Source organism: Lissotriton helveticus, chromosome 3_1 (genome assembly GCF_964261635.1).
Source record: "Lissotriton helveticus chromosome 3_1, aLisHel1.1, whole genome shotgun sequence".
Lineage (NCBI taxonomy): Eukaryota > Metazoa > Chordata > Amphibia > Caudata > Salamandridae > Lissotriton > Lissotriton helveticus.
Genome location: NC_136061.1, coordinates 66865995 through 66893818, shown reverse-complemented (window position 1 = coordinate 66893818; position 27824 = coordinate 66865995). Strand labels below are relative to the sequence as shown.

The 27824-nt window shown below is 46.9% G+C and overlaps 1 protein-coding gene across 1 annotated transcript in view; it reads right to left on the bottom strand.

Annotated features, from left to right (window-relative positions):
• Positions 1-27824, bottom strand: part of TMBIM1 (transmembrane BAX inhibitor motif containing 1) — a 227220-nt gene that overhangs the window by 32425 nt on the left and 166971 nt on the right. The window contains exons 5-6 of the mRNA XM_078679250.1: positions 17350-17403; positions 6709-6759 (exon numbers count right to left, since the gene is read on the bottom strand). Of these exons, the coding sequence (XP_078535376.1) occupies positions 6709-6759; positions 17350-17403 (105 nt within the window). The remainder of the gene's footprint in view (positions 1-6708; positions 6760-17349; positions 17404-27824) is intronic.

Here is a 27824-nt window from a genome sequence, read left to right as displayed (position 1 = left end):
CTTGTATGCGAAGGATGCACGCACCGTGCGGCCACAGCACTGTACGCATTCACGACTGAATGTACGTATGCTTAGGAGTGCAATACACCCTGCGGGCACAGCACTGTACACATTCCCCACTGAATGTTCGTATGTTTAGGATGCAATACACCCTGCGCCACAGCACTGTACGCATTCACCACTGAATGTTCGTATGCTTAGTATGCAACACACCCTGCTGACACAGCGCTGTACTCCTCCACTGAATGTTTTTATGCTTAATATGCAATACACCCGGATGCCAAAGCACTGTACGCATTCACCACTGAATGTTCGTATGCTTAGGAGTGCAATACACCCTGCGGCCACAGCACTGTACGCATTCACTACTGAATGTTCGTATGCTTCGTATGCAATACACCCTGCAGCCACAGCACTGTACGCATTCACCACTGAATGTTCGTATGCTTAGGAGTGCAATACACCCTGCGGCCACAGCACTGTACGCATTCACCACTGAATGTTTGTATGCTTCGTATGCAATACACCCTGCTGACACAGCACGGTACGCATTCACCAATGAATGTTCGTATGATTAGTATGCAATACACACTGTGGCCACAGCACTGTACGTATTCACCAGTGAAAGTTCGTATGCTGAGGATGCAACACACCCTGCTGACACAGCACTGTACTCCTTCTGGAGTGAATGTTCGTATGCTTAGTATGCAATACACCCTGCTGACAGCACGGTACGCATTCACCACGGAATGTTCGTATGCTTATTATGCAATACACCCTGTGGCCACAGCCCTGTTCTCATTCTCCACTGAATGTTCGTATGCTTAGGAGTGCAATACACCCTGCGGCCACAGCACTGTACGCATTCACCACTGAATGTTCGTCTGCTTCGTATGCAATAAAACCCTGCGGCCACAGCACTGTACGCATTCAGCACTGAATGTTCGTATGCTTAGGAGGGCAATACACCCTGCGGCCACAGCACTGTACGCATTCACCACTGAATGTTCGTATGCTTCGTATGCAATACACCCTGCTGACACAGCACTGTACGCATTCACCACTGAATGTTCGTATGCTTCGTATGCAATACACCCTGCTGACACAGCACGGTAAGCATTCACCAATGAATGTTCGTATGATTAGTATGCAATACACACGGTGGCCAAAGCACTGTACGTATTCACCACTGAATGTTCGTATGCTGAGGATGCAACACACCCTGCTGACACAGCGCTGTACTCTTTCTTCACTGAATGTTTTTATGCTTAATATGCAATACACCCGGATGCCACAGCACTGTACGCATTCATCACTGAATGTTCGTATGCTTATTATGCAACACACCCTGCGGCCACAGCACTGTACGCATTCACCATTGAATGTTCGTATGCAATACACCCTGCTGACACAGCACGGTACGCATTCACCAATGAATGTTTGTATGATTAGTATGCAATACACACTGTGGCCACAGCACTGTACGTATTCACCAGTGAAAGTTCGTATGCTTCGTATGCAATACACCCTGCTGACAAAGCACGGTAAGCATTCACCACTGACTGTTCGCATGCAATACACCCTGCTGACACAGCACGGTAAGCATTCACCAATGAATGTTCGTATGATTAGTATGCAATACACACGGTGGCCACTGTACGTATTCACCACTGAATGTTCATATGCTGAGGATGCAACACACCTTGCTGACACAGCGCTGTACTCCTCCACTGAATGTTTTTATGCTTAATATGCAATACACCCGGATGCCACAGCACTGTACGCATTCACCACTGAAAGTTCGTATGCTTAGTATGCAAAACACCGTGCTGACACAGCACGGTACGCATTCATCACTGAATGTTCGTATGCTTATTATGCAATACACCCTGTGGCCACAGCACTGTACTTTTTTGAAAAAAGTACACACCCAGGCAGACTTAGGCTACAAAGAACTGGCTAAATCCCAACATGTTAGTGTAAAACACATTTTGATAAATACACAACAAGAACAAATAGAGCAATAGACTGTAATGATATCAAAAAATATACTTTTAATTTCAATCTCTTTTAAAACATTATAAAATAAAGGGTTGGTGAATATCCCTTGATTATATATAGTGCATATATTTATGAATCTGATACATTGATCATGAATGACAATTCCATAATATACTGATAAAATTAGAACAGAATGGAAATAAATAAAACTCAGTTTCAAGGTTATTTCGTCAAAATTTTTTTGGTAGACTCGGGCTGTGTCAACGCGTTTCGACAATTTCTTGTCTTCATCAGGACTTATTAGTATATGCAGCCACTTTTTTCTTCTAAATAAAATAAAACAAATTTTTAGGTAAATATTTGGCCAGCACTTTCTAGATTATAATCAACAACTGTTAAAAAACTGCAAAAGGCCATCAAATTACAAAAGTACATTACAGTCCATTGACAATTCAAAGATATCACACATCCGCTCTAGAAGAGTCAAGAATAAATTCATTTTCTTTAGCCAGACTTTTGTTTGCATAAACATGATGGTACTGAATCGTAGAAACCAGAAGAGCATATTCAGTTTACCAATAAACAAGGGCATTCCTCTATCTCTCAATTCTATAGAAACCACAACGATCAACATTAACTTAAGATGCAGAAACATGAGTTAATGGCGTAGAGAGATTGTTTTTTATATAATAAAACGTTATCTGCATATGTTATCTAGCCGTTTGTTATCTAGCCGTTTGGGATTCATTTTTCTTAGACAAGGTCAGAAATCCTTGGGAGAATTATTTCCCTCAACTCTCTTAAATTACATTCAGTAACCAAACAGAACATAATATGTATTCACCATGTTTTGTTGCAGCTATTCAGAAAACAGGAGTTAGGAGTGAGGCACCTCCTCTATATAAGGTATGGTCGGTATGTGATATCTGTTTGGTAAAAAGATAAACCATATTTGAGTATTAATTTCTTGATATACATTTTAATTGTAGTAGTTAAAATTTTTTTCCAAACTTTAGTCCCTGATGTTCTACTTATTAGAGGTGTTACCTGATAAAACAGTATTCACTGCAAACTTCTCATTCCCCCTCTGTTAGCTTCTCATTAGTCTTCAGCAAAAAGATCTCCAAGAGTCGATTTTTTTAAAATGTGGGCAAAGGGACCATCCACTTTTTCGTTACCAGTGGGAAAGTTCCTGTATAGATGCAACACGGATAGACTCAGATCTACTTATTCTGTAGACATATTTATTTACTCGTTTTAGATGGTGATAACTATTCATGGTTTACCTTGTTCTTTAGATATAATTCTTCTACCTCGGATAGTGTGTGTCTGAAGGCTCAGTTTCCATCAAAGGCTGTGATCTTAGGGGGCGAGGTTCAGCTCCGTATGATTAGTCGTGGTCAAAATTAAAACTGCTGTTTGCTATAATCTCCTAAAGCCATTCTAAACAAAAGGGGGCAAGAGCGACAGTTATTATTTCTCTATTCATAAGATTCGGTCGACGCTTAGTCTAATTAGGTGCAATCCTTTCAACCCGGTCCCTAGCTAGTATGTTTACCTGTCGGGTTCAATCCGATTGGTAGAAAACGGAGACGGGGGCGTTTTTCTCCTTATCTGCTTTCCTGTATTTTATCGCGGTACAGAGTACCCGCCGAAATACCAATTGCGCTTTGCCGGACCATTCGAGCGAAGGAACTATGGAACTGTAACACGAAAAATGTGATATATCTGATCATATGCCCCTATCTATACAGGAACTTTCCCACTGGTAACGAAAAAGTGGATGGTCCCTTTGCCCACATTTTAAAAAAATCGACTCTTGGAGATCTTTTTGCTGAAGACTAATGAGAAGCTAACAGAGGGGGAATGAGAAGTTTGCAGTGAATACTGTTTTATCAGGTAACACCTCTAATAAGTAGAACATCAGGGACTAAAGTTTGGAAACATTTTTTAACTACTACAATTAAAATGTATATCAAGAAATTAATACTCAAATATGGTTTATCTTTTTACCAAACAGATATCACATACCGACCATACCTTATATAGAGGAGGTGCCTCACTCCTAACTCCTGTTTTCTGAATAGCTGCAACAAAACATGGTGAATACATATTATGTTCTGTTTGGTTACTGAATGTAATTTAAGAGAGTTGAGGGAAATAATTCTCCCAAGGATTTCTGACCTTGTCTAAGAAAAATGAATCCCAAACGGCTAGATAACAAACGGCTAGATAACATATGCAGATAACGTTTTATTATATAAAAAACAATCTCTCTACGCCATTAACTCATGTTTCTGCATCTTAAGTTAATGTTGATCGTTGTGGTTTCTATAGAATTGAGAGATAGAGGAATGCCCTTGTTTATTGGTAAACTGAATATGCTCTTCTGGTTTCTACGATTCAGTACCATCATGTTTATGCAAACAAAAGTCTGGCTAAAGAAAATGAATTTATTCTTGACTCTTCTAGAGCGGATGTGTGATATCTTTGAATTGTCAATGGACTGTAATGTACTTTTGTAATTTGATGGCCTTTTGCAGTTTTTTAACAGTTGTTGATTATAATCTAGAAAGTGCTGGCCAAATATTTACCTAAAAATTTGTTTTATTTTATTTAGAAGAAAAAAGTGGCTGCATATACTAATAAGTCCTGATGAAGACAAGAAATTGTCGAAACGCGTTGACACAGCCCGAGTCTACCAAAAAAATTTTGACGAAATAACCTTGAAACTGAGTTTTATTTATTTCCATTCTGTTCTAATTTTATCAGTATATTATGGAATTGTCATTCATGATCAATGTATCAGATTCATAAATATATGCACTATATATAATCAAGGGATATTCACCAACCCTTTATTTTATAATGTTTTAAAAGAGATTGAAATTAAAAGTATATTTTTTGATATCATTACAGTCTATTGCTCTATTTGTTCTTGTTGTGTATTTATCAAAATGTGTTTTACACTAACATGTTGGGATTTAGCCAGTTCTTTGTAGCCTAAGTCTGCCTGGGTGTGTACTTTTTTCAAAATTGTTGTTTCCCTGACCCAGGAGTCGATCCTTAACAGGGGGTCCCTGATATTTACCTAAGCCACAGCACTGTACGCATTCACCACTGAATGTTCGTATGCTTAGGAGTGCAATACACCCTGCTGACACAGCACGGTACGCATTCATCACTGAATGTTCGTATGCTTATTATGCAACACACCCTGCAGCCACAGCACTGTAGCATTCACCACTGAATGTTCGTATGCAATACACCCTGCTGACACAGCACGTTACGCATTCACCAATGAATGTTCGTATGATTAGTATGCAATACACACTGTGGCCACAGCACTGTACGTATTCACCAGTGAAAGTTCGTATGCTAAGGATGTAATGCACCCTGCTGACACAACGCTGTACGCATTCACCACTGAATGTTCGTATGCTTAAGATGCAATACACCCTGCGTCCACAGGGCTGTTACGCATTCACCAGTGCAATGTATTTAATCGAAAAAGTGCTTCCACAGAAGAAACTTGACACCACACACAATGGATAAAAGCGTGAATACAATACAAGATTAATACACAAGGGAATCGAAACACACCTGTATAAAATAATCGTAATACAGTTTTCCTAAATATTCATACCATATTATAATTGTGGAGAAGTGTGGCTCACTGGTTAGAGGAGGCAGACCTGGAAGCAGAGGTCAGCCCGGGACCAGGGTTCAATTCCCGGCTCGGCGGGGTCTTGAGTCCTAAAAAATGTCCATGGACTCGACAATTCTCGCTCCGGTGCCTACTCGATTCACGGGTTAACACTCTGTGACTCTGGGCAATAGCTTGCTTAATCTCCACAACGGCCCCTCGCGGCGGGATGCCTGGCTTTCACCTTGCGGATACCCTGCCGGGGTTATCTCACAGGGGAATACCAGGACGGGTTCCCTAAGCAAGCGCTTAGAAACCGCTCGGTGATTTGCGCTATATAAATTCCTGTACATTACATTACATTACATTATAATTCAAGAAAAGATCCAAAACATATTGCATTTTAAACAATTTATAGCAGCAGGCAATAGAACTGAATTTTCTTGACTCTTGCATTCTACTAATCTTAAATCCTACCATAGCTAAATTCCAGTTACTGCCTTCCAGCAGTTCGATATCTGTTCACCTAGTGCTCAACGCTCACATGCCATCATCTTTTGCCTTGGTTTAAAGCTTGTCGGGTTCATGAACGTTACATCATAGTACGTTTTACCATATAATATATTGCACGTAAAAATTGAATTCACTTGTTTTTGCTTCAGAGTAAAAAGTACCAACAAGAGGAATGGACTGGTTGTGTCCCAAGACGTGTAAAGTTTTTACTCTGTACTACGGAGGGATATTTCATAGACATTATTTTTGGGGTTTATGCTGAAGTTTGACATAACGGAAAAGGAAGAAAAATAATTGAATTGAAGGATACTTAAAACAATTAAAGGGATTTACCACTTGAGGTGTGCATCACTCATTCAGTTCAGAGAAGTTTCTCAATTTTTGTGAAGATTAGGCCTCTTCACCGCAATATATTGCAGATGCCAAAGTGTAGAAGCTGCAGTACCCTTGAAGGTTATATACCCTCTTTTAGGCAACAGGCAGCTCCTGCCACTCAAAGACAAGTCTTTCATTTCTAACATGCGCAACATTAACGGAGGTGAACTCACCTGGGAGCCTGGCAGCATGCCAGCACGAGGTAGGTAACGAAGAACACCGCGCTGCGGAGAGGGAGACAGAGAGAATGTTCAAATATATATGCATGCAGGGGGACATTTAGAAAAGGCAACAAAATTAAGCAGGGATTAAAGTGCAAGCCCAAAGAGGACAGACTCCAGAAATAAAAAATGTGCACACTGAGGGAAATGATATTCATATCCCTACAAACAATAAACAGTGCAATAGGCCAGTCTCTTTTTAACCCCTTCGTTGCGGCGGCTATTCCGCCGCAGCGCTAAGGGGGAGGCGGGGCCGCGCGGCGGTCCCGTGCTCGTGACGGAACCGCTCCGTCACGGCCCTCGGGTGAGCTGTGCTTGTGACGGAACGGTTCCGTCACGGACCCGCCCGCCCATTAGAACGTCAGCGCAGGCGCGGAATTCGCGCTGCGCAGGCGTGGCGAGCGGGCTGTGACGGAACCGTTCCGTCACCAGCACAGCCCACCCGAGGCTCGTGACGGAACGGTTCCGTCACGAGCATGGGAGGGGTTAAAAAGCTCTTTGAACTCAAAGATATGACATAGGATTGCAGGGAAGCCTTAATAGTAACATGCAAAGTCATACAAAGCTTATTTACGGATTTGGTAGAAAACCACAGCATAAGTGATGGAGGCAAAGACTGCAGATTCTTTCAGAAAGGCCTAAGATAGGCAGAGTGAAAGCAGAGGTAAATTTGGAGCCCAGGCGTGTCGAATGTAGGTCAGAAAAAGAGATAACCGGATTGGGCCAGGCTGCCCTTATAAGCAGCATTGTTACACTTTCCAGTCACTCCTGTTGTGGACTCGTCCAGTTGGCCAGTAAATGTGCAGGAAAGTAGCCAGCAGAAAAATAAACCAGTGAGGTAAATGCTCAGTGCTGAGATACGGGGTGATATCAGACTGGATCATGGCAAGGTCGACTCAGCCTTCCATCCTTCGAAGGTTGGTAAAAGGAGTACCATTAAACCGGTTAATACTAGCTTTATTTTTATTATACAAAATATAGATTGTAGAAAAACAATGCACATTTGTCCTCTACAAATACCATACGAAAATAAATAATATGGTTTATTACAACTGAGTGACTCTGAAGTAGTAATATCATAAGTAGATCATTTACAAAAGGCTACTTGTACCATGAGAATGTTCCTTATGTCCACTATTTGCTTCAGCATTCAAAAGAGACGTCAAATGTGTTTTTTGCAGGTTTTTGCTCATTTAAGGTCTTGCCATCAACAAAGACAGTAGGACTGCGATCTTTCAGAGCCTTATTCCACCAGTATGGGTGTGTGTTTTCTCTTATGTACAGATCAGACAGCTGCAGGTGTTTGTCTTACCTTTGGCATCCTTAGCGGCAGCTAAGCGGCAGTCGTAGTAGCGCAGGGAAGGGGGGGGGAGGGGGTTAAAAAAAAGGGGGGAAAAGAAAATGTTACTCACCTTCTGTCCATGACGTAGAAAACAGGAAGTACCCAGGCTCTCAAACTCCCCTAGCCAATTACAACATTGCTGTCACCAGCATGAGATCAACGTTGTGATTGGTCTGAGCGCCGTGGTTCGGCGCTCAGACAGGGGCTGGGAGGCTGTGCATGTTCTCCATCCAGGCTGTGCAATACATGCCATGACAGCCGGCCAAACCGTCACGCTCACTTAAAAAGTGCCCACCACTCCTCCCCCCGCTCTGTGGGCAGCCTAGTCCTACCTCGCTGTGCACCTACAGAGCCACTAGGGAAAAATAAAATGTTAATAACATGGTGTTATTATCATTTTATTCATACCGTGGGGCAACGGAGCCGCCACGGTTTGACTGGTCTTGTTTGCCTATTTCAGTTTCACATCAAAGGTCCAGAATAACTTTGTCTTCTGCATTTTGTTAAATTTGGTCAGACTTTGGTCTCCATCACTACTGACATTTCAATCTTGCCTTTCATTTATTCAGGTTGCTACCTTTGTTCAGCTGACTTCATCTTCCCAATAACCCATGGACACGTTTCACGTTTACACTACCCATGAATTTCAACCAAGAGAGGTACAATATATTTTGTTTGCTGCTTATTCATTTTTAAGCAACGTAGTTTCTTTGCATAAATCTTAACACCTGAAGCACCTGGGCACGTGGGACGTCGCAGCCATGGCAGGGTGACCTGCAAAGCTTTGTTAATCCACTGGTTTTCCTTTTTGGTTTATCAATCCACTAGGCCTTGTTTGGTCCTAAAATAACTCAGGAATGTTTGCAATGTCAACATCAGCCAAAAGAGTTGAGGGAGGGGTATTGAATAAAGGATGCATTGTTGGTATAAATGCTTCTTCAAACATTTTCGGATCATTTCCGTTTGCGAATGCGTAAATGGTTAGGAATCTTCCAAGCAGAGCCTACGCCGAGTGACATCTTGGGCTCCGAGAGTATTAAAGTAACACAATGCCTGACAGTTTGATACCTACAAACCCTCTTGAGAAGATCAATTTCACAAGTCCTTCTGTGGCCTGGGTCTTGATTTGGAGAGCCCCACTGACCAGAATGTCGACAGAAGCTATTTGGTGTCTCTTCAGCTTCTTTATTTTGGCCCTCTCTCTCCTCGGCTCCGCGTGGTTTGTTTTCTCAGCCTCCTCAGTTTGGTCCTCCACTTTTTCATCTTTGAAAGTTTCCAGTCCCAACAGCATGAGTTGGTCAAAGGCAGCTCTCAGTGCACTAAGCTTTACCTTGGACTAATCAATGTGAGAAATCTCTAGCAACTATGTTAGGAGCTGGACCGCAAAGTCCTTTGGGGCGCTCCCTGAATATCGAATTAAGAATACCGTGGTCTACAAAGAGAGGACAAAATATCGAAACACAAATATCAAAAGCGAAGTGCAGGTTTTCTACACCTAAGTCCACATATAAATTCCTCGACGATACATACGTCTTCGAGTTACAAAGATGTGGAGTTAAGCACAATAATCTATACTTATTATACATGGACTTTCGATGTTTTGGTCTTTGATACTGTCCACGATATTTTGCATCAGGGTATTCCTATTGTCGATATTCAGTAGACGATAAGTCCTCCTTCGGTAACACAACGCAAACCAAACACAAACCAGCCTGGCTTCTCACTCATGGGTGGCTGTTCGCAATCCCCGGCAGAATTAGAGTCACTAACTCCATTCACTGCTCCACCCTTCCCTTGGACAGGACAAGGACATTTGCTCTAAAAGTTCATGGCCCATGATCAGACATTCCAGCTGTGTTTCAGGATCATTCTTTTCTATGCCTATTTCTTTCATTTCAGGTTCGTCAGTCAGCTGGGAATGTTTTTTACCCCTTTGCTTTTTACTCTACTTCAGACATGCAGCCAAATTCCTTTGACGAAATGCATTCTTGCAATTCCTGTTTTGCTTCTCAATGCACTGTACGGTTTATGAAATTTAGAAGCCTGCAACTCTATGTACAGCTTAGATCAAATAAGTGTGCACCCTCCGCAGTCACTATTTATGTACAGATTGTATATCAATAGTGCACTCCTTACTCACTTGACTTTCACTGCATCGTTCTGTGGTTTGGAAACACCTCTCTAATTTCAAATGTATCTTAACAGACTTGCATGATGTTGTCTACATAAGCTTCAAAATTTTGGAAAATCAAATAAAATGTATTTTTTCTAGTAAAACCAGTCTATTGATGCTTTTTCACTAGGTTTCCGAGGAAGCTGAGATCACACTTCCTCCTTCAGGGACCCTTGTTTCCTATAGGACTGGACTCCCCAGGTCCTAGAGTTACTGAGTTGCCCCTTGTTTAAGGAATATCAGGGAGGTACTTATGTTTGTGAGACCCCCCGTAGAGCGGCATGAGGAATTGTTGACTGCCATGCCCGGGCACACTTCTAGATCTCAGTTAGATGAGTCGGGCTAGCCAGGCCAGGTTCAGCACCTCCTTGGCGTTCAGTTGACTGAAGATGGCAGAAGTGGATGGAAGAACGGGTGGGATAAGTAAATAAAAGCAGGGTTGTCGGAATAGTTATGGAAGATGCTTATTTTTTAATCTGAAAAAAAACAAGAAAAACTAGTCTTAATGTTGTTAATGCAGAGGGCGGGTTCTTCTGGTCATCAAATCTAGTTTTTCAAAAATGCAGGCTACTGGCCTCGTCTGTTTGGAGGGCTCAATGATGGTTCTTCATAGAAGGCATGTTTGGCTTTCTCGATATCAATGTGGTGGCCTCGTCAGTGATCCACAGATCAGCTGCAGACCACACACTCGGGCATCACTGACCCGCCAGGTAACGGCGCTTTGTTTGAGGTCTGCTCGGCTAGCACAGAACCCTCTGTGGGATTTTATACCTAATTTACATTCTCTTGTTTTGGTGGGCCCATCTGGTCATCAGCGGTGGATAGACGGATGTCCAGGTTGCCCACCAACACTTTAGCATCCTCTGGGTTCAGAGGGTTAGTTCTGAAGCCCCTCCAGGATAATTCAACCTTCTCTGCGCTGACGTTTCTGTAATGGCTCATTGGTGTGGGTGGTGGCACATATCTACTCTGGGAAGTGGGACTGTGTTTCAAGTTTGGAGGATTCAACTGAAGATGGACAAGTCTTTACCAAGGTCAGATGAATGGTTGGCCTGGTGCTTTCAACCGGCTGATGGGAGTTGTATCGTCTGATACAGCTGCCAGAGCTGCGCGTGCTCAGCTCTACAGTCACTGCGCACAGACCTTCTTTCGCTCTAGTATGTACACAAGTCCCACCTAATGCTCTTTTAAACCCCCCCCCCAGAGTTTACCTATGCCCTCCTTCCCTTGCATCTCTGCCCACCGTGCTTTCCTTCCCCCACCCATCTCAGAGTCCCTTGCAGAGCATTCTACAATTCATGTGTCTTCCTGGACAACGCCCCCTTCCAACCCACGAGTCATTTCCATAACACTGCACTGCCCCCTGGCGGGCATTAGCATTTCTTCTTTATTTGCATTCCGGTGCTTGGCTTTTAATAAAAAAGCAAAGAAAGGAGTGAGTACTAAAACACAAAGTGGATTCCAGGCAAGGGTGGGCCATCCGTGAGCACCTTTATTAGTAGCTCCTAGCCATAAAAGTGTTAAAACGCACCTCTATGCACAAGTGCATCGTGCCCTGGTACCTACGAATCTGTACTGGCACATGCACAGAGCTCTCTCAAAGTGCCTCTACTCTTGCCTCCACTCCAGTCTGAGCTGGGTCACTGACCGTGCTCACAATAATGCATTTGGCACAAAACTTTTTAGTAAGTTAATGGATTGTTTAGTTAATAAACACTATTACAATAGGATACAACCACATAACATCTGTTGTGCAAAAAGGCAATGACCAATGAAATGAACAGTCAGTCAGAACAAACATTTCAGTAGTGAGATGACAGGAAACCACTTTATCTGGTCAGACAGGGGTAAATAGTTAATATGTCAGCTGCAGAGATCTCCTCAACCGCCAGCTCACAGTTCCATGTCCCAGAGGAGTGAGCTCTGCTCTTCATCCTTCAGATGCAGCTAAACTTAAGACCATAAAGCATAGCAAAGTGCTACCAGCAGCTATTGTCTTAAGACACTTCACTACGAATGCTCTACACAAGCGCTTTTTAATCTTCGTACCTCAATCGCTTTCATTTATAACACGGCTTAGAATGCGGTTACGAGTATAAGGTCATTCAAACACGTGCAGCCATCTAACTCTCTGGGTAATGTACATAAAGAGTTGAAAGTACAGATCTGTGCATCTAGGACATGCCCCCCAAAAATGACTCAACATGTTATGGGTTTCAGCTCCTATCACACAGCTCAAGAGGGTGGTATCTCTGCTGCTGGGTTCTGGGTGTAACTCAGAGGTCACATTTTCCGTTGCTAGTAGTAATTTTCTGGCAGCAGAGAGAGGTGTGTAGCTTGCAGGTTATGGGTGCCCACCATAGGTATTCATGAGCCCACTGCAGAAGCTCGTTACCTCTGCAAGATGGTCCCTTCGGGTAGCCTGGGCTTAAAGGGGCTGCTGCAGACTTCCACGTGACCTGCATGTACTATGTTCCAACCTCAGGACATGTTTCAGTCCCATCGGGTAGCCTGGGCTTAAAGGAGCTTCTGCAGACTTCCACAGGTGACCTGCATGTAATATGTTCAAGCCTCAGGACATGTTTCAGTCCCTTCGTGTAGCCTGGGCTTATAGGGGCTGCTGCAGACTTCCACATGTGCCCTGCATGTAATATGTTCAAGCCTCCATGTTTCAGTCCCTTCAGGTAGCCCTGTGGTCAAAGGGGCTGCTGCAGACTTCCACATGTGACCTGCATGTAATATGTTCCAACCTCAGGACATGTTTCAGTCCCATCGGGTAGCCTGGGCTTAAAGGAGCTTCTGCAGACTTCCACATGTGACCAGCATGTAATATGTTCCAACCTCAGGACATGTTTCAGTCCCAACAGGTAGCCTGGGCTTAAAGGGGCTTCTGCAGACTTCCACACGTGACCTGCATGTACTATGTTCCAACCTCAGGAAATGTTTCAGTCCCATCGGGTAGCCTGGGCTTAAAGGAGCTTCTGCAGACTTCCACACGTGACCTGCATGTAATATGTTCCAACCTCAGGACATGTTTCAGTCCCATCAGGTAGCCCTGTGGTTGAAGGGGCTGCTGCAGGCTTCCTCTTATGACCTACATGTAATATGTTCCAACCTCAGAACATGTTTCAGTCCCTTCAGGTAGCCCTGTGGTCAAAGGGGCTGCTGCAGACTTCCACATGTGACCTGCATGTAATATGTTCCAACCTCAGGACATGTTTCAGTCCCATCGGGTAGCCTGGGCTTAAAGGAGCTTCTGCAGACTTCCACACGTGACCTGCATGTAATATGTTCCAACCTCAGGACATGTTTCAGTCCCAACAGGTAGCCTGGGCTTAAAGGGGCTTCTGCAGACTTCCACACGTGACCTGCATGTACTATGTTCCAACCTCAGGAAATGTTTCAGTCCCATCGGGTAGCCTGGGCTTAAAGGAGCTTCTGCAGACTTCCACACGTGACCTGCATGTAATATGTTCCAACCTCAGGACATGTTTCAGTCCCATCGGGTAGCCCTGTGGTTGAAGGGGCTGCTGCAGGCTTCCTCTTATGACCTACATGTAATATGTTCCAACCTCAGAACATGTTTCAGTCCCTTCAGGTAGCCCTGTGGTTGAAGGGGCTTCTGCAGGCTTCCACATGTGACCTGCATGTAATATGTTCCAACCTCAGGACATGTTTCAGTCCCTTCGTGTAGCCTGGGCTTATAGGGGCTGCTGCAGACTTCCACATGTGCCCTGCATGTAATATGTTCAAGCCTCCATGTTTCAGTCCCTTCAGGTAGCCTTGTGGTCAAAGGGGCTGCTGCAGACTTCCACATGTGACCTGCATGTAATATGTTCCAACCTCAGGACATGTTTCAGTCCCATCGGGTAGCCTGGGCTTAAAGGAGCTTCTGCAGACTTCCACACGTGACCTGCATGTAATATGTTCCAACCTCAGGACATGTTTCAGTCCCAACAGGTAGCCTGGGCTTAAAGGGGCTTCTGCAGACTTCCACACGTGACCTGCATGTACTATGTTCCAACCTCAGGACATGTTTCAGTCCCATCGGGTAGCCTGGGCTTAAAGGAGCTTCTGCAGACTTCCACACGTGACCTGCATGTACTATGTTCCAACCTCAGGACATGTTTCAGTCCCATCGGGTAGCCTGGGCTTAAAGGGGCTGCTGCAGACTTCCACATGTGACCTGCATGTAATATGTTCAAGCCTCAGGACATGTTTCAGTCCCTTCGTGTAGCCTGGGGTCAAAGGGGCTGCTGCAGACTTCCTCTTATGACCTACATGTACTATGTTCCAACCTCAGGACGTGTTTCAGTCCCTTCAGGTAGCCCTGTGGTTGAAGGGGCTGCTGCAGGCTTCCTCTTATGACCTACATGTAATATGTTCCAACCTCAGGACATGTTTCAGTCCCTTCAGGTAGCCCTGTGGTTGAAGGGGCTTCTGCAGGCTTCCACATGTGCCCTGCATGCAATGTGTTCCAGCCTCAGTGCAATGCTCAGCGGTACACTGGTGCGTGCGTAGCTGCAGATCAGAGATTTGCATCCCTGTAGGAGGAACACAGCCGTTTAGTCTTCTAAAAGACATATATAAACTCGAAACGGTTTTATTGAACTCTGGCAGGAGGCCTCCGTGTGGTATTTTAGGAGCAAGAACAGATACAAGAGGAGGCCAGGACAGATTATGTTTTCCTCCAATCTCTCTCACTTGCCAGCCCCCCCCCCCTCTTTCCAACAGAAGGAAGGGCGACAGTAACTCCCGCCAGTGAATCACAAAAGATAAAGAAAATACAGACACGAAGGGTAAGGCGTGACATCTGACTGTGTTCTGTGCTGGTTACCCCCACACACTTCCCACACCCACACACACAGAGCCCTAACTCTTGGAGCCCTCTCCAGCCTGGGGCTGGCCCGCTCCCACTTCAAAGGGCCGGGATACATGCCCGACTACCAGGAATCCGCAGGCTGGAGCAAGAGCCACGAGGAGGCGGGGGCGCGGCATTGTTAAAGGCTTAAAGATGGCGGCGGGGGAGAGGTGTGGGAGGAGCGGGTCGGGCAGCCTGTCCAGGCAGGACTAGCGCGCTCCGCACGAGGATCTCTCCCACGGCATCCACTTCCTCTCTCCAGGAAACTGGTAAACATCACACGTGCACCAGTCCTGGCCGACACATGTTAGGATGCACCCAAGACGAACTACTCATGCTCACAACCAGATACCATATAAATGATGGTTCCCACGCGCATCCACTGCACGCCAGACATCACGCTGCACGCCAGACATCACGCTGCACGCCAGACATCACGCTGCACGCCAGACATCACGCTGCGCGCCAGACATCACGCTGCGCGCCAGACATCCCGCTGCGCGCCAGACATCCCGCTGCGCGCCAGACATCCCGCTGCGCGCCAGACATCCCGCTGCGCGCCAGACATCCCGCTGCGCGCCAGACATCCCGCTGCGCGCCAGACATCCCGCTGCGCGCCAGACATCCCGCTGCGTGCCAGACATCCCGCTGCGTGCCAGACATCCCGCTGCGTGCCAGACATCCCGCTGCGTGCCAGACATCCCGCTGCGTGCCAGACATCCCGCTGCGTGCCAGACATCCCACTGCGTGCCAGACATCCCACTGCATGTCAGACATCCCACTGCATGCCAGACATCCCACTGCATGTCAGACATCCCACAATCACATTATATTCGGAAAGGTAACAGCACTGTTTGCACTCCACAATCTCATCATAATTGCAGACACAGTCGCAAGACCCCATCCTCAAGCAGCTCACCCTGAACCAGAGCCTTTACACCCTCACACTACGTCACCAAAGGCACAGAGATGGCATAATCCCTGCTAAACCAACAGCACTGGCACAGACCACAGTAGCATACACCCGAAAACCGCGCCAATAATCTGCAATTTACACACCTTTCCACCCTAAAATGGAAGTTATGCGGCAGTGTTGACTGAATTATGCGGTAACAAAAGTCAAATTATTATTCAGCGTAATGCTGCACTTTTTTAAATGCAAAGTATTACTTCATTATTTTAAACATGTTAATACTCTGGTGGTAAAGATTGTAACTATTAGTACCAGTTTAATAAACAAATTCAGAAATAAGCAACTGAAAAATGACTAACCTTTGCGAAATGGCTTCCAATGCGCGCAAACACGTTGCCATATTTTTTGTAACTTTTTATCCGTTTGAACTACAAAAAGGTTTTTTTTGTTACAATCTGCAGATTATACATAAAATGATGGCTTCTGTGGCACATCCATAAAATCTCATAATTCAGTGGCCCTGCCTACAGTCCAGTACCACTCTGTGCACCTTCACACTAAATTACACAACCCCCTGTAAACCGACCAGCAGACCAATGTTCTACTAATCTCACACAAACAGCAACACACAATACCCAATAGTTGATGGTGTTGGTGTTCCCTGTTCCACAACAAAGGGTGTGCAGTAATGGAGTGGCTAACAATGCAATTGACGTGGTAGTTAAAGTTATACAAATGTGAACACAACAGGTGCCACAAGCGGCCTCCAGTGCCATAAGAACTTACGTCAGTCGGTAAGAAGTTCTGGCACTCAAAATACACAACATGGTACTGGCACTGACAGCCAGTGTGCACCCACCCATTTGCAGCACTGAACCAGTATTGCATGTCTGGTTGATTAGCAACAACAGCCGTGCCAACTCACACGGTGCCACCATGTGACACACAATATGGCCCATATGGTCTGCCAGTGAGGAGCCGATTTCACACTATGGCACAAAAGATGAGCTGGAAACCCCTTCACAAAGTGGGTGCCCAGCTCGTGTTTCAAGATCCTGCACAGCCGATTTGGGTGAGCACCCAACCCACCAAGCTGCTGTCCATTTTTATAAATCAATCACATTTTGTCTATATTCTTAGGTTCCCCTTCTGCAAAAATATCGAGTGCTTTGAATACAAGACTAAACGTAAACCAGAACCAACACTGAAAGCAAATGAGACGAATTGTACTCAGCAACCTCCGATTGTAACGCACACAGGTGAGAACATAAGAGATGCAGACAAGCCGCAGAAATGATACTCACTAGGACACATAGTAGACGGCAGGGTTTGCTCTCACAAACTTCCCGACTGGTTCCCTGCAAGGAGAAAAGAGGCATTGGTTATTATGAAACACAAGATTGGATCAGAAGCCAGCTGAAACTCACCCCACCCCTGCAAATGCTTCCATTCTGCATCTATGTACCTCCATGTACTTGGATCTGTGTGTCTGTTACTTTACTCCTGAAAAAGCATATCCATCCGGAGTAACAAGCGCTATATAAATACAAACCTTTTTTAGGTTTTGCCTGTCGAAAGCTGCGCACCGCGCAGCTTTTCGGCGCAGGCGAAATCTTTTGTGTACAGTGTGTTTGTGTTGTCCCGCCCTCTCTTTCCATTGGCTAGCTCTATAAATGGAGGCTAGCCATTGGAAGAGAGATCTGCTCGTAATTCTGCGAGCAGATTCGTGGGCGTTCCTGCGATTTTTAGGCTTTCCGCCACGTCATGCGGCGGTGGGCGGATGTAATTTTTTTTTTCCAGGCCTGCGTCCTTCGTCACACCAGCCTGCTCGCTCTCCCTGTGAGGACGCAGACCCGATCCGCTCCCTACTCCGAGCATGGGTGGGCTGCGCCATTTCACTTTTCTTGTTTTTATTGAGGTTGTATTATCTCGGTCGTGAGTTTCAGAGAGCGTTTTCGACTGTGTGGTTGAAATATTATAAGGAGTGTGCATTCGGCGGATCAGTTTGGGGCTTCTGGAGTCGAGCACAGTGAGGCTCCAGACCCCTCAGTGAAGAACACGCTATTAATATTTGTTTTTCAATATAACGCAAATAGCACTCTTACATATCCGCCGCATCAGGGAAAAGGGATATCGTATGAAATCGGGCACCTTCCTAAAATCGGGCAGGAATTGAACGGCTTTCTTTTCGCAGAAGTATTGCTCTGCTGATTTCGCATCCCCGGTGTTGTGCTGGTCACAAGACAGTGGGCTGAGTTCCTTTGCCCTCGGTGACCTGTCCAGAGTCTATTTATTTATTTATTTATTCAAAGTTTTATATAGCGCGAACAGGATCCTTACAGATATCAGAGCGCTTTACAAAGACAGGGTAGGGGCAGTAGGAGTCAACAGAGATAATGGGAACAGCATAATAGTCAATAGCATGGTAATAACAAGGTTAATAAAAACATACATAAAACCAATCCATATACAGTCAGATAAGGAAGTAATATAGGACAGCACAGGTCATTGATCCCACTACAGAGGTGTACAGGTGATTCAGTAGACCAACGTGTATCACATCTTGGTCGGTAGTAAGAGAGTAGCGTAGTGGCGCCCCCAACAAGTAGAGTATAGTGCCAGGGGATATTGCGCAGTGATACAAGCAATGAAGAGTCTCTGAACCAGCATCTATAACGATCAGGAGATCTTGGCCAGAAGGATGGTTTTCACCTCTTTCTTGAAGAGTGAAGTGGAGGGGATCAGCCTGATTTCAGGAGGGAGCGCATTCCAGATCCTGGGTGCCATTCCTGAGAAGGAGCGCTTGTAGGTTTTCACTTTCCGGAATCTACGAGGTTTCAGGAGTAGATTATTTGTACTCCTATTGGATCTCGAACCTCCTGATATAGACAGCTTTTGAGCGAGGTAGTTGGGTGCCTTGTGGTGCACGGCCGCGTGTGTCATAACTGCAATTTTTAGATGTATTCTGGCCTCAAAAGGCAGCCATTTTAGAGTCTTTAGGTCTGGGGATATGTGCGAATGCTTTCTAGAGCCAGTAATGAGTCTCGCGGCAGCGTTCAGGGAGGCTCTTAAGGGTGCTGTTGTGGCTAGTGGGAGACCGCTGAGGGCCGCAATTCCGTAGTCTATTCTAGGGATGACTAAAGCTTGTACAGCAGTTTGGAAGTCTTTGGCCGGGAGAAAGGGTTTAATTTTCCTCAGCGTGTTAATTTGAAAATTAGCTGCTTTTGTGGCTTTGCTGACGTGTTGCTGCATGTTGAGCTTGGCGTCGAGTGTGATGCCTAGGGATTTCGCCGAGTCCACAATGGTAGGTTGGACATTGAGTGCTGTTAGGTTGTTGAGCCAGGTTTGGGTGGTGGAGATTTTCGCCGGGGGTGTGATGAGTAGGAACTCAGTTTTCAGAGCATTTAGTTTGAGGTGATTATCGGCCAGCCAAGATTGGGTGTTAATAAGCGTGGAATTCAGATGTTTGATATCTTCCGGGGATTGTAACTTTAGATAGAGTTGTGTGTCATCGGCGTACATATGGAATTGAACATTGGATGCTTGAAGCAAGGTGGCGAGCGGTTCCATAACGAGGTTGAACAGTGTAGGGGAGAGGGTGGACCCTTGTGGGACACCTAGGTCTGCAGGCACAGGTGTAGATAGCACATTGTCGATCTTGAACCTCTGAGACCGATTGTGAAGGAAAGACGAAAACCACTTGAGAACAGTTCCCGATAGCCCCATTCTAGTACTTAGCAGCTCCAGCAAGTTCTCATGTTTGACCGTGTCAAATGCTGACGAGAGGTCAAGAAGGATGAGGAGGCAGGACTCATTGCGATCCAGAATTTGGAGGGCGTCATCAATTATGTGTGTCATAGCTGTTTCCGTGCTATGTTTCGCTCTGAAGCCTGATTGATGAGGGTTGAGGAGGTCAAATTGATCAATGTGTTTTGTTAGTTGTAGTTGGACACATTTCTCCAGCAGTTTGGCCAGGGTGGGGATATTGGTGATGGGCCGATAGTTGTTTAGGTCAGACGGATCAGCTGTAGGTTTCTTGAGTATGGGCGTGACTTGCCCCACCTTAAGGGAGTCTGGAATGTGGCCTTGTTGCAGAGAGCTGTTGATGATCTTGGTCCAGAGAGGGAGGAGCAAGGGGATAAAGTCTTTTACAGCATTAGCAGGTAGGGGGTCTGTGAGGTGATTAGAGGGCTTCAAGGTGCAGAGCAGTTTGTATATTGCTTCTTCTGAATAGGTATCGAAGTACTGCCAGGATGCCTTGTTTTTAGGTTGAGTGTCTGCCATTCTGGTGTGGCTGGGGTATCGGCTTACATCTATGATGAGGTCATTTTTTATGTTGTCAGTCTTTAGTTTCAAGAAAGCAGAGAAGGCTTCACAGTGTGGGGTGTCGTTTGTTGAGCTGTTTGATTGTGTGGGTTGTGCCTTTGTTTGGGTCTTGATTAGCTCGAACAGCTTTCTTGGCCTGTTCTTCGCTTGGTCCAACTGGCGGCTGAAGAAGTCCGACTTTGTGCGCTTTATTTTCCTAAAGTAGGCATTTCTCTTGTTCTTAAGCTTTTTGAGATGCAGCGCTGAAGGGTCCGATCTCCAGGTGCGCTCTGCCATTCGCATATTACGCCTTTCATCATTGAGTCTGTCATCGTACCAGGGGTTAGAGATTTTGGTGGAGACTCTCTTCAGTTGCAGAGGGGCGACTTCATTGACTATTGTGTTCATAGAGTCAAGGTAGTGGTCAGTCAGTGATTGAACATCTGAGGCCCCTGAAGGGGGAAGGAGGAGGTTGCCGATGTGGGGAGGTAGGGTAGAGGGATTCAGATTCTTCAAATCCCTTTTCCATGCTTTGGTTTTGATTGGTTGAGTAGGGTTAGGTTTAACTTTTTCGTTGATAAAGAAGGTGATAATGTGGTGATCTGACCAATCGCAGGGTAGAATCGCCTCCAGTTGAATAGCGTTCTCTTTGGCAATGATGAGATCGAGTATCGCGCCTTTGTCGTGTGTTGGTTTATCGCATAATTGGGTGAGGTCAAGCGCATTGAGGAAAGTTTTGAGACTATTCACCACGGTGTCTTTCTGATCGTTCCAATGGAGATTGAAGTCACCCAGGTAGACTTGAGTGGTCTGCCGACCGGCATTGGAAGTGATCAGGTCCATGAATTGTTGAGTGAATATGAGATTGTCACCAGGCGGGTGATAGATGAGATGTAAAGCACAGACTTGTTTGCCCTCACTGGTGATGTCGAGGCAGAGGAGTTCATAGGAGGAAAGGGAGGGGGAGGTGACTTGAGTAACGGAGAGGTTGCTCCTAAAAATGCATGCAATTCCCCCGCCCGTCTTGCCAGGAGACCTGTCCAGCCTGATGATGTGATAATTGGGGGGGACTAGTATGTCCATAATCGGGGTAGAGGCTTCAGTGAGCCACGTTTCCGTTAGAATGGCTAGGTCCAGATCCCTATCTGAGACGAGATCCGCGATGTCGGAGGAATGTCTCTGGGCCGATCTGCAGTTTAGTAGGATGCATTTGAGTTTGGGAGAGAGAAGGGTGGTCGAGCTTTCTAGTGTGAGGGGAACTTTTCTGAGGTTGTTAGGGACGGAGCCTCTGTTGTTGAGTGTTGGGGGCCTTAGAGGGTTTGTAAGAATTGTGGGTATGGGGATGTGTGAGTTGGAAAAGCCTTTTACCGGACCTGGGCCATAAGAGCGTAGGAGAGAGCATAAGTCGCGGTCCGACAAGGAGTTGAGAACACGACGGGGGCGGTGGGAATTATTGCGCACGGGGATAGTAGGCCATTGCTGGTGTCGTCGGGGGCGAGGGATAGTAGGCCATTGCTGGTGTCGTCGGGGGCGAGGGTATGCAGGGAGTGTGCGTCGTTTGTAGGGTAGTGGGATGGTGGGAGGTAGACTGGGCTGTGAGGAGAGAAGGTCTTTGATTGCGTGGATGTCTTTTTTGATTTGTAAGATTTCCTCTTTGACTTGTTGGAGGGTGGATAAAGTCAGGTCAGGAGGGTCATTGGGGAAGGTGTTGGTGGAGAGAGCCGTTGGTGAGTGGTTGAGTAGTGAGCTGGTGAGCAGGCTGGGTATCGGGGGGGGGGGGTATACTAGTGTTGTTGAGGGGTTCCACGGAGCTAATGGGTGGGATGGTATTCCAGGAGTGGGCGTGTTTGTGGGCGAGGGGTGTGGGTGATGTAGGTGCGACAGGCGGTGGGTGAGAGGCATAGGTAGTGACTTCAGTGGGAGACGGTGCCGGTGAGTAGAATAGTGAGTGAAGGCTGAGGACAGTGGGGGAGACAGGAGGGTAGTGAGGGCTGAGAATAGGAGGTGGGAGAGAGGGGGATGCTAGGGTAAGGGAGGAGGTATGTTCTGTATCTTTTGTTGGGAGGGAGATAGAGTTGTGAGTGGGAGTGGTGAGGGAGCAGGGAAGGGAGAGGTGTCTGCCGTGGGGGAGATGGGGAGGATGGGTGGATAAACTCCGAGTGATGGTGTGTGCAGATGTAGGCGTGTTGTGGGCGGGAGTTGTTGTGTCAAGTGTGAGAGACTCGTGGGTGGGAGTGTGAAGGGAGATGGGGAGGGAGAGGTGTCTGTCGTGGAGGGGATGGGAGGGGGGGGTGGATAAACTTTGGGCGGTGGCTTGTTCAGATGATGGTGTGTTGTGGGTGGGGGATGTTCTGTCCGGGGGGGAGGGATGGAGGGGATATGGGTGGGGGTAAGAAGGGTAGAGGGGTTGCTAGTATGTGCGGTGGAGTTATTTGTGACTGTTCTTGGGGAGTGGGGGGCGTTAACAACAGGTGGGCCATTTACTGGGGTGCTAGGGGTAGAAGTGTAGTAGGTGGTGGCTGCGACGTCAGGGGTGATAGTGCCCGCGGAGTTCTGAGTGGGGGTCCGCAGCTTGGAGAGGTGCTCTTTGAACTTGGGGAACAGGTTGTCTAGTAATTCCAGGTTCTTGTCCGTGGATTGGATTAGGACAATCCCGTTATTGTAGATGGTAATGGTAGACCTGCCCGGGAAGAGGTGGGAAGGTGTGATGGTGAGACTTAGGCCATGAGTTGTTTTCCTGGTGGTGGAGACTGTGAGTAGGGATAGGAAAGTTTTCCTCCATTGGGCTCTGCGTGAGGTGTGGAAGATGATATCAGTATTCAGGGCTCCATTGCCCAGTGAGAAGTAAGTGTCAGCAAAGGGTGTTTCTGGGTGTGACCTCAGGAAGTTGTGTTTAAAACGTTTAGTGGCATTTTTGGAGAGAGGAGTGGAGGGGTAGTTAATTCTAAAGGTGTTCTTGCCGTTGCGCTCCATTTTATAGAGGCTGTGGTGATAGGGGTAGGAAATAGGCCGATAGTACAAACTGTCAGCCGCTAGTTACAGGGCCAAGGAAGACACTAGTGAGTGTCACTAGTGATAGCCTATAATATAAATAATATACTGGAATAAAATAGAATACCTATGCAGGCAGTAAAATACCTGAATCAAAAGTGACAGTAGTGTGTAGTCAAACATATGTGAGGTACATGTGCTAGTAACAAAAAAACAATTACAAACAGCAGTCAAATGCAGAAAAAGAGTATTCACATTCAGTGCATTACAAATGTTCAAAATAAAGCTAGGGGTGTAAGTGTAAGAACCAAATAAATGAGGTAGCGAACAGTGAATGATAGGGATAAAGGTGAGATAGGTGCAGGTGCAGCATGAGGTAGCGTTTGGTGCCGCACCGGTGAGGGAAAAGTGAGATGGGTGCAGTTTACTCAGAGTGTATAGAGTACTAGTAGAGGTATAAAGCTGCAATATAGAGCAGTCACTTAATCGCACGAAGATACATATACACTACAAATACAAATACTAGTATAATACTAACAGAGTCAGGGTGCAGACAGAGGCTGCTTGAGTCATAAATGACACTAGTGAGCATCCAAAAGAAATATGAGGTAGCGATCGGTGCCATACCTGTGAGGAGAAAGTGACATAGGTGCGGGGTACAAAAATTCTACAAAGTACGGGTAGGAGTACAGTATTGCAATAAGGGGCAGATACTTAATCACACATATCACACATATATGAGGTAGTAATCGGTTGTATAAAATACCATTAAATATATGATACTGCAATAAAAGGTAGACACTAAGTCACAAGATAATTAGACGTGGCGCTCTGTACAGTCTTGGATGGGTACGAATGGCCTGTTCTTAGGTTATGTACAACTGGTGGGAAAGACTAGTCCATGATGGCCGCCAGAGCGAGGGAGAGACTGGACCAAGATGGCCACCAAATAGGGGAGATCGAGATGGTAGTCCTCTTTTGTTGTTGTTCCTTTTAGAGCAGGGGAGGGTGGTTTCATTTCCTGTATGAGCCAGCCCAATTCCTAGCTTACTGGGAGGGAGTCTTATCTCTCTTTTGCAGATTCCTGACCGCTTAGGTAATAGGCCTCATGGTCAGTTGTTAGGCTGGAGGGCGATTTATGGCTCCAGTTTATGGCCCCCAGTCATATTGACCAATGGTGAGTGAGGAGACTGCAAAGCCAGCGAAAATGTAAAGCTTACAGTGCATTCCGGGCATAAAATGGAAGATCAGCCTGAATGTTTGAATTAACAACTTTGCTTGTAAAGTTCCAGGCAGAAAGTGAGAGAAACTGTGAGATAGCTTAGCTTAATTACCTTCTGGTCGTCAAGCTGCCCAAGGCTGTAAGAAGTCCTTTACAAGTCAGGCACCTCCAGCGTAGAGCTGCGCGGTGGGCACCCAAACACGTAAGCAGGGCACACCGGAGACGCTCTAGAAGTCGCTTGCGCCGTTTTTAATGATGATCAACCGGGAGTGGGGGAAGGGCGGCATCCAGCTATCATCTTGCTGGGTCGGGCCGCTTCAAATCCCTTCCGCTTGCCCCCCTCTCCGCCCGTTTCAGTGATGTATATTGTGGTGGGGTGAAGGTGGGGCATGAACTCACCGTTGCAGCAGTGGTGTCTCCTCTCCGTGATCCAGCCCCCGGGCCGAGGCTACAAACAGCCCAGATAGCCGGGACCCACCGATCCAGGCATGCCAGGAGAGGCACACCGACCGTCCAGCTCCGCCATCCCGGCCCCCGGTAGACAGACCTCTCTGCCACGAAACAGCGCGGGTCCCCGGGTAGGGCGGGGGACAGAAGCGTGCAGCGCCGAGGGCTGACCAGCTCCCCACCCGCGCCTGCAAAGGGCTTCGCAGTCCGTCAGGCAGGAGCCTCCCGGGCGTCTCAGGCGTTCACAGCACTGATCGAGCCTAGGTGCAGGACCCCTCCAGTCGGCGCGTGTGGCGGAGACCCCAGGCTGGTCGGGCAGCTCCGGTGGCAGTGAGCAGCCCAACTGCAACCACCGCTTCATCTCCTCCTGGCTTGCTTCCAGATTTGCCTCAGCAAGTTGTCTGAAGCGCCTGGTTTGGTTTCTGAAGGCCAGCATGTAGCTATATACATTCTGGGGAGGTTTCCTGGGAGATTGCTCCCAGCCTTCCTTTACCAAACTCAGTGGTCCTCTCACGGGGTGGCCATACAGCAGCTCAAAGGGGCTGAACCCTAGAGACTTCTGTGGCACCTCGCGGTATGCAAAGAGCAGGCATGGTAAGAGGACGTCCCACTTACGCCTCATTGGACCTTCCAGGCCCATGATCATGCCCTTCAGGGTTCGGTTGAATCTTTCAACCAACCCATTTCCTTGGGGATGGTAAGGTGTGGTGAACTTGTAGGTTACACCACACTCTTGCCAAAGGGACTTCATATACTTGGATATAAAGTTGGTCCCCCTGTCGCTCACCACCTCTAGAGGGAACCCCACTCTGGAGAAAATTCCCATTAGTGCACGCCCCACCACGGGGGCCGTCACTGTCCTCAGAGGGATGGCTTCAGGGTACCGGGTGGCATGATCCACCAAGACCAGGATGAACCTGTTGCCCATGGCTGTCTTGGGGTCCAGAGGCCCAACAATATCAATACCCACTCGTTGGAATGGCGTACTGACCACAGGGAAGGGTTGGAGGGGAGCCTTGTTCTTCCCTCCGCTCTTCCCGCTTGCCTGGCAAGTTGGACAGGTCCTACAATGAGCATCTGAGCTCTTGTGCATTTGGGGCCAGTAGAAGTGGGTGACAAGCCTGTCATAGGTCTTGTCCATCCCCAAATGTCCTGCTAAAGGCACATCATGAGCCAGTCCCAGTAGGAAGGCTCTGAACTTCTGGGGTACCACCAGCACACGGGCTGACCCAGGTTCAGCAGCCTTAGGCTCTGAGTACAGGAGGTTTGTCAAGGGCTATGGCACTATTGTGACCCCCTTGACAGAACTGACTTCTAAGAAGCAGCCCAGGAATGTGATTTGGACTGACACCTGTCAGAAGGCTTTTGACACCCTGAAGACTGCCATGTGCACGGCGCCCGTGCTCCTGGCTCCTGATTTCTCCAAGGAATTCATAGTGCAAACAGACGCTTCAGAGCATGGTGTAGGGGCTGTTCTCTCACAGATGACTGAGGAGGGCTGGGACCAACCCGTAGCCTTCATCAGTAGGAGGTTACTTCCACGGGAAAGTAGGTGGAGTGCAATAGAGCGAGAAGCATTTGCTGTGGTCTGGGCGCTGAAGAAGCTAAGACCCTACTTGTTTGGGTCTCACTTCCGGGTTCAGACGGACCACAGGCCCCTCAGATGGTTGATGCAAATGAGGGGTGAAAACCCAAAACTGTTGAGGTGGTCCATCTCCCTACAGGGTATGGACTTCACGGTGGAACACCGCCCTGGCACAGATCACGCCAACGCTGATGGTCTGTCCAGATTTTTCCGCCTTAGTGATGAGGAACTCCCTGGGGAAGGGTAGTTCTCCCCACATTTCAGCTGGAGGGGACACGTGTTAGACCTGGCACCTTGGCGTGAGTTTCCCTTCCACTTTTTGCTGTTGTGCCTCCAATGTTTTGATGGTGTCTGCTACTCGGGGCACTGCGCCACGGCCAACCCGTGCCGCAGTGCAAGTGCTCCCTACTGTAAAGTGTACATATGATTGATGTCCATGATTGGTTCATTGGATTCACTGTTAGTCCCTAGTAAAGTGCACCAGGAGTGCCAGGGCTTGTGAATGCCAGTACTGCTAGTGGGCCTGCAGCGCTGGTTGCGCCACCCACAGAAGCAGCCTTAAAATGTGTCTAGGGTCTGCCATTGCAGAACCTGCGTGCAGTCTGGTACTGTCACCCTGGCTGGGCAAGTGCCCACACTTGCCAGCCCCTGAACCTTCCCTTAACTTCATATTAGTCACCCCTATAGTAGGCCTGAGGGCAGGGTGCATTGTAGTGTAAGGTAGAACATGCCCTGATGTGTGTGGCATGTTCTAATAGTGAATTACTACCAAATTCGTTTTTCACTATTGTAAGGCTACCTGTTCCCTTCTAGGCCAGATGGGCTGCTGGAATTATTACACTCTATAATCCCAGCAGGCTCAGGGAACATGGTAGAAATTCGTGTTTAGTATGCCTGAACTCAGAATAATAAAATACTTCTTTTAGTAAAGTTTATTTTAATATCCTGTGTTTGCAAATGCTACTTTTAGAAAGTTAGCATTTGCTTGCCTAACCATTTCAGCCCGCCTCTGCTTGGATGTGGATCTGACTGTCTGGTGTGTGTGAGTGACAGGGCTGGGAGTTGACAGGTAGTGATTAGCAGGAGGACCCCTTAATGGGTGGTGGGAGTTTCCCCTGAATGATGCATCAGGCTGTGCCCCTGCCACCACAATGCTGGCTCCGCCCTCCTGGGGAGCGACTGATGACTCAGCCTGCACCTGGCCCAGGAAGGACCGAAGCTTGTAAACA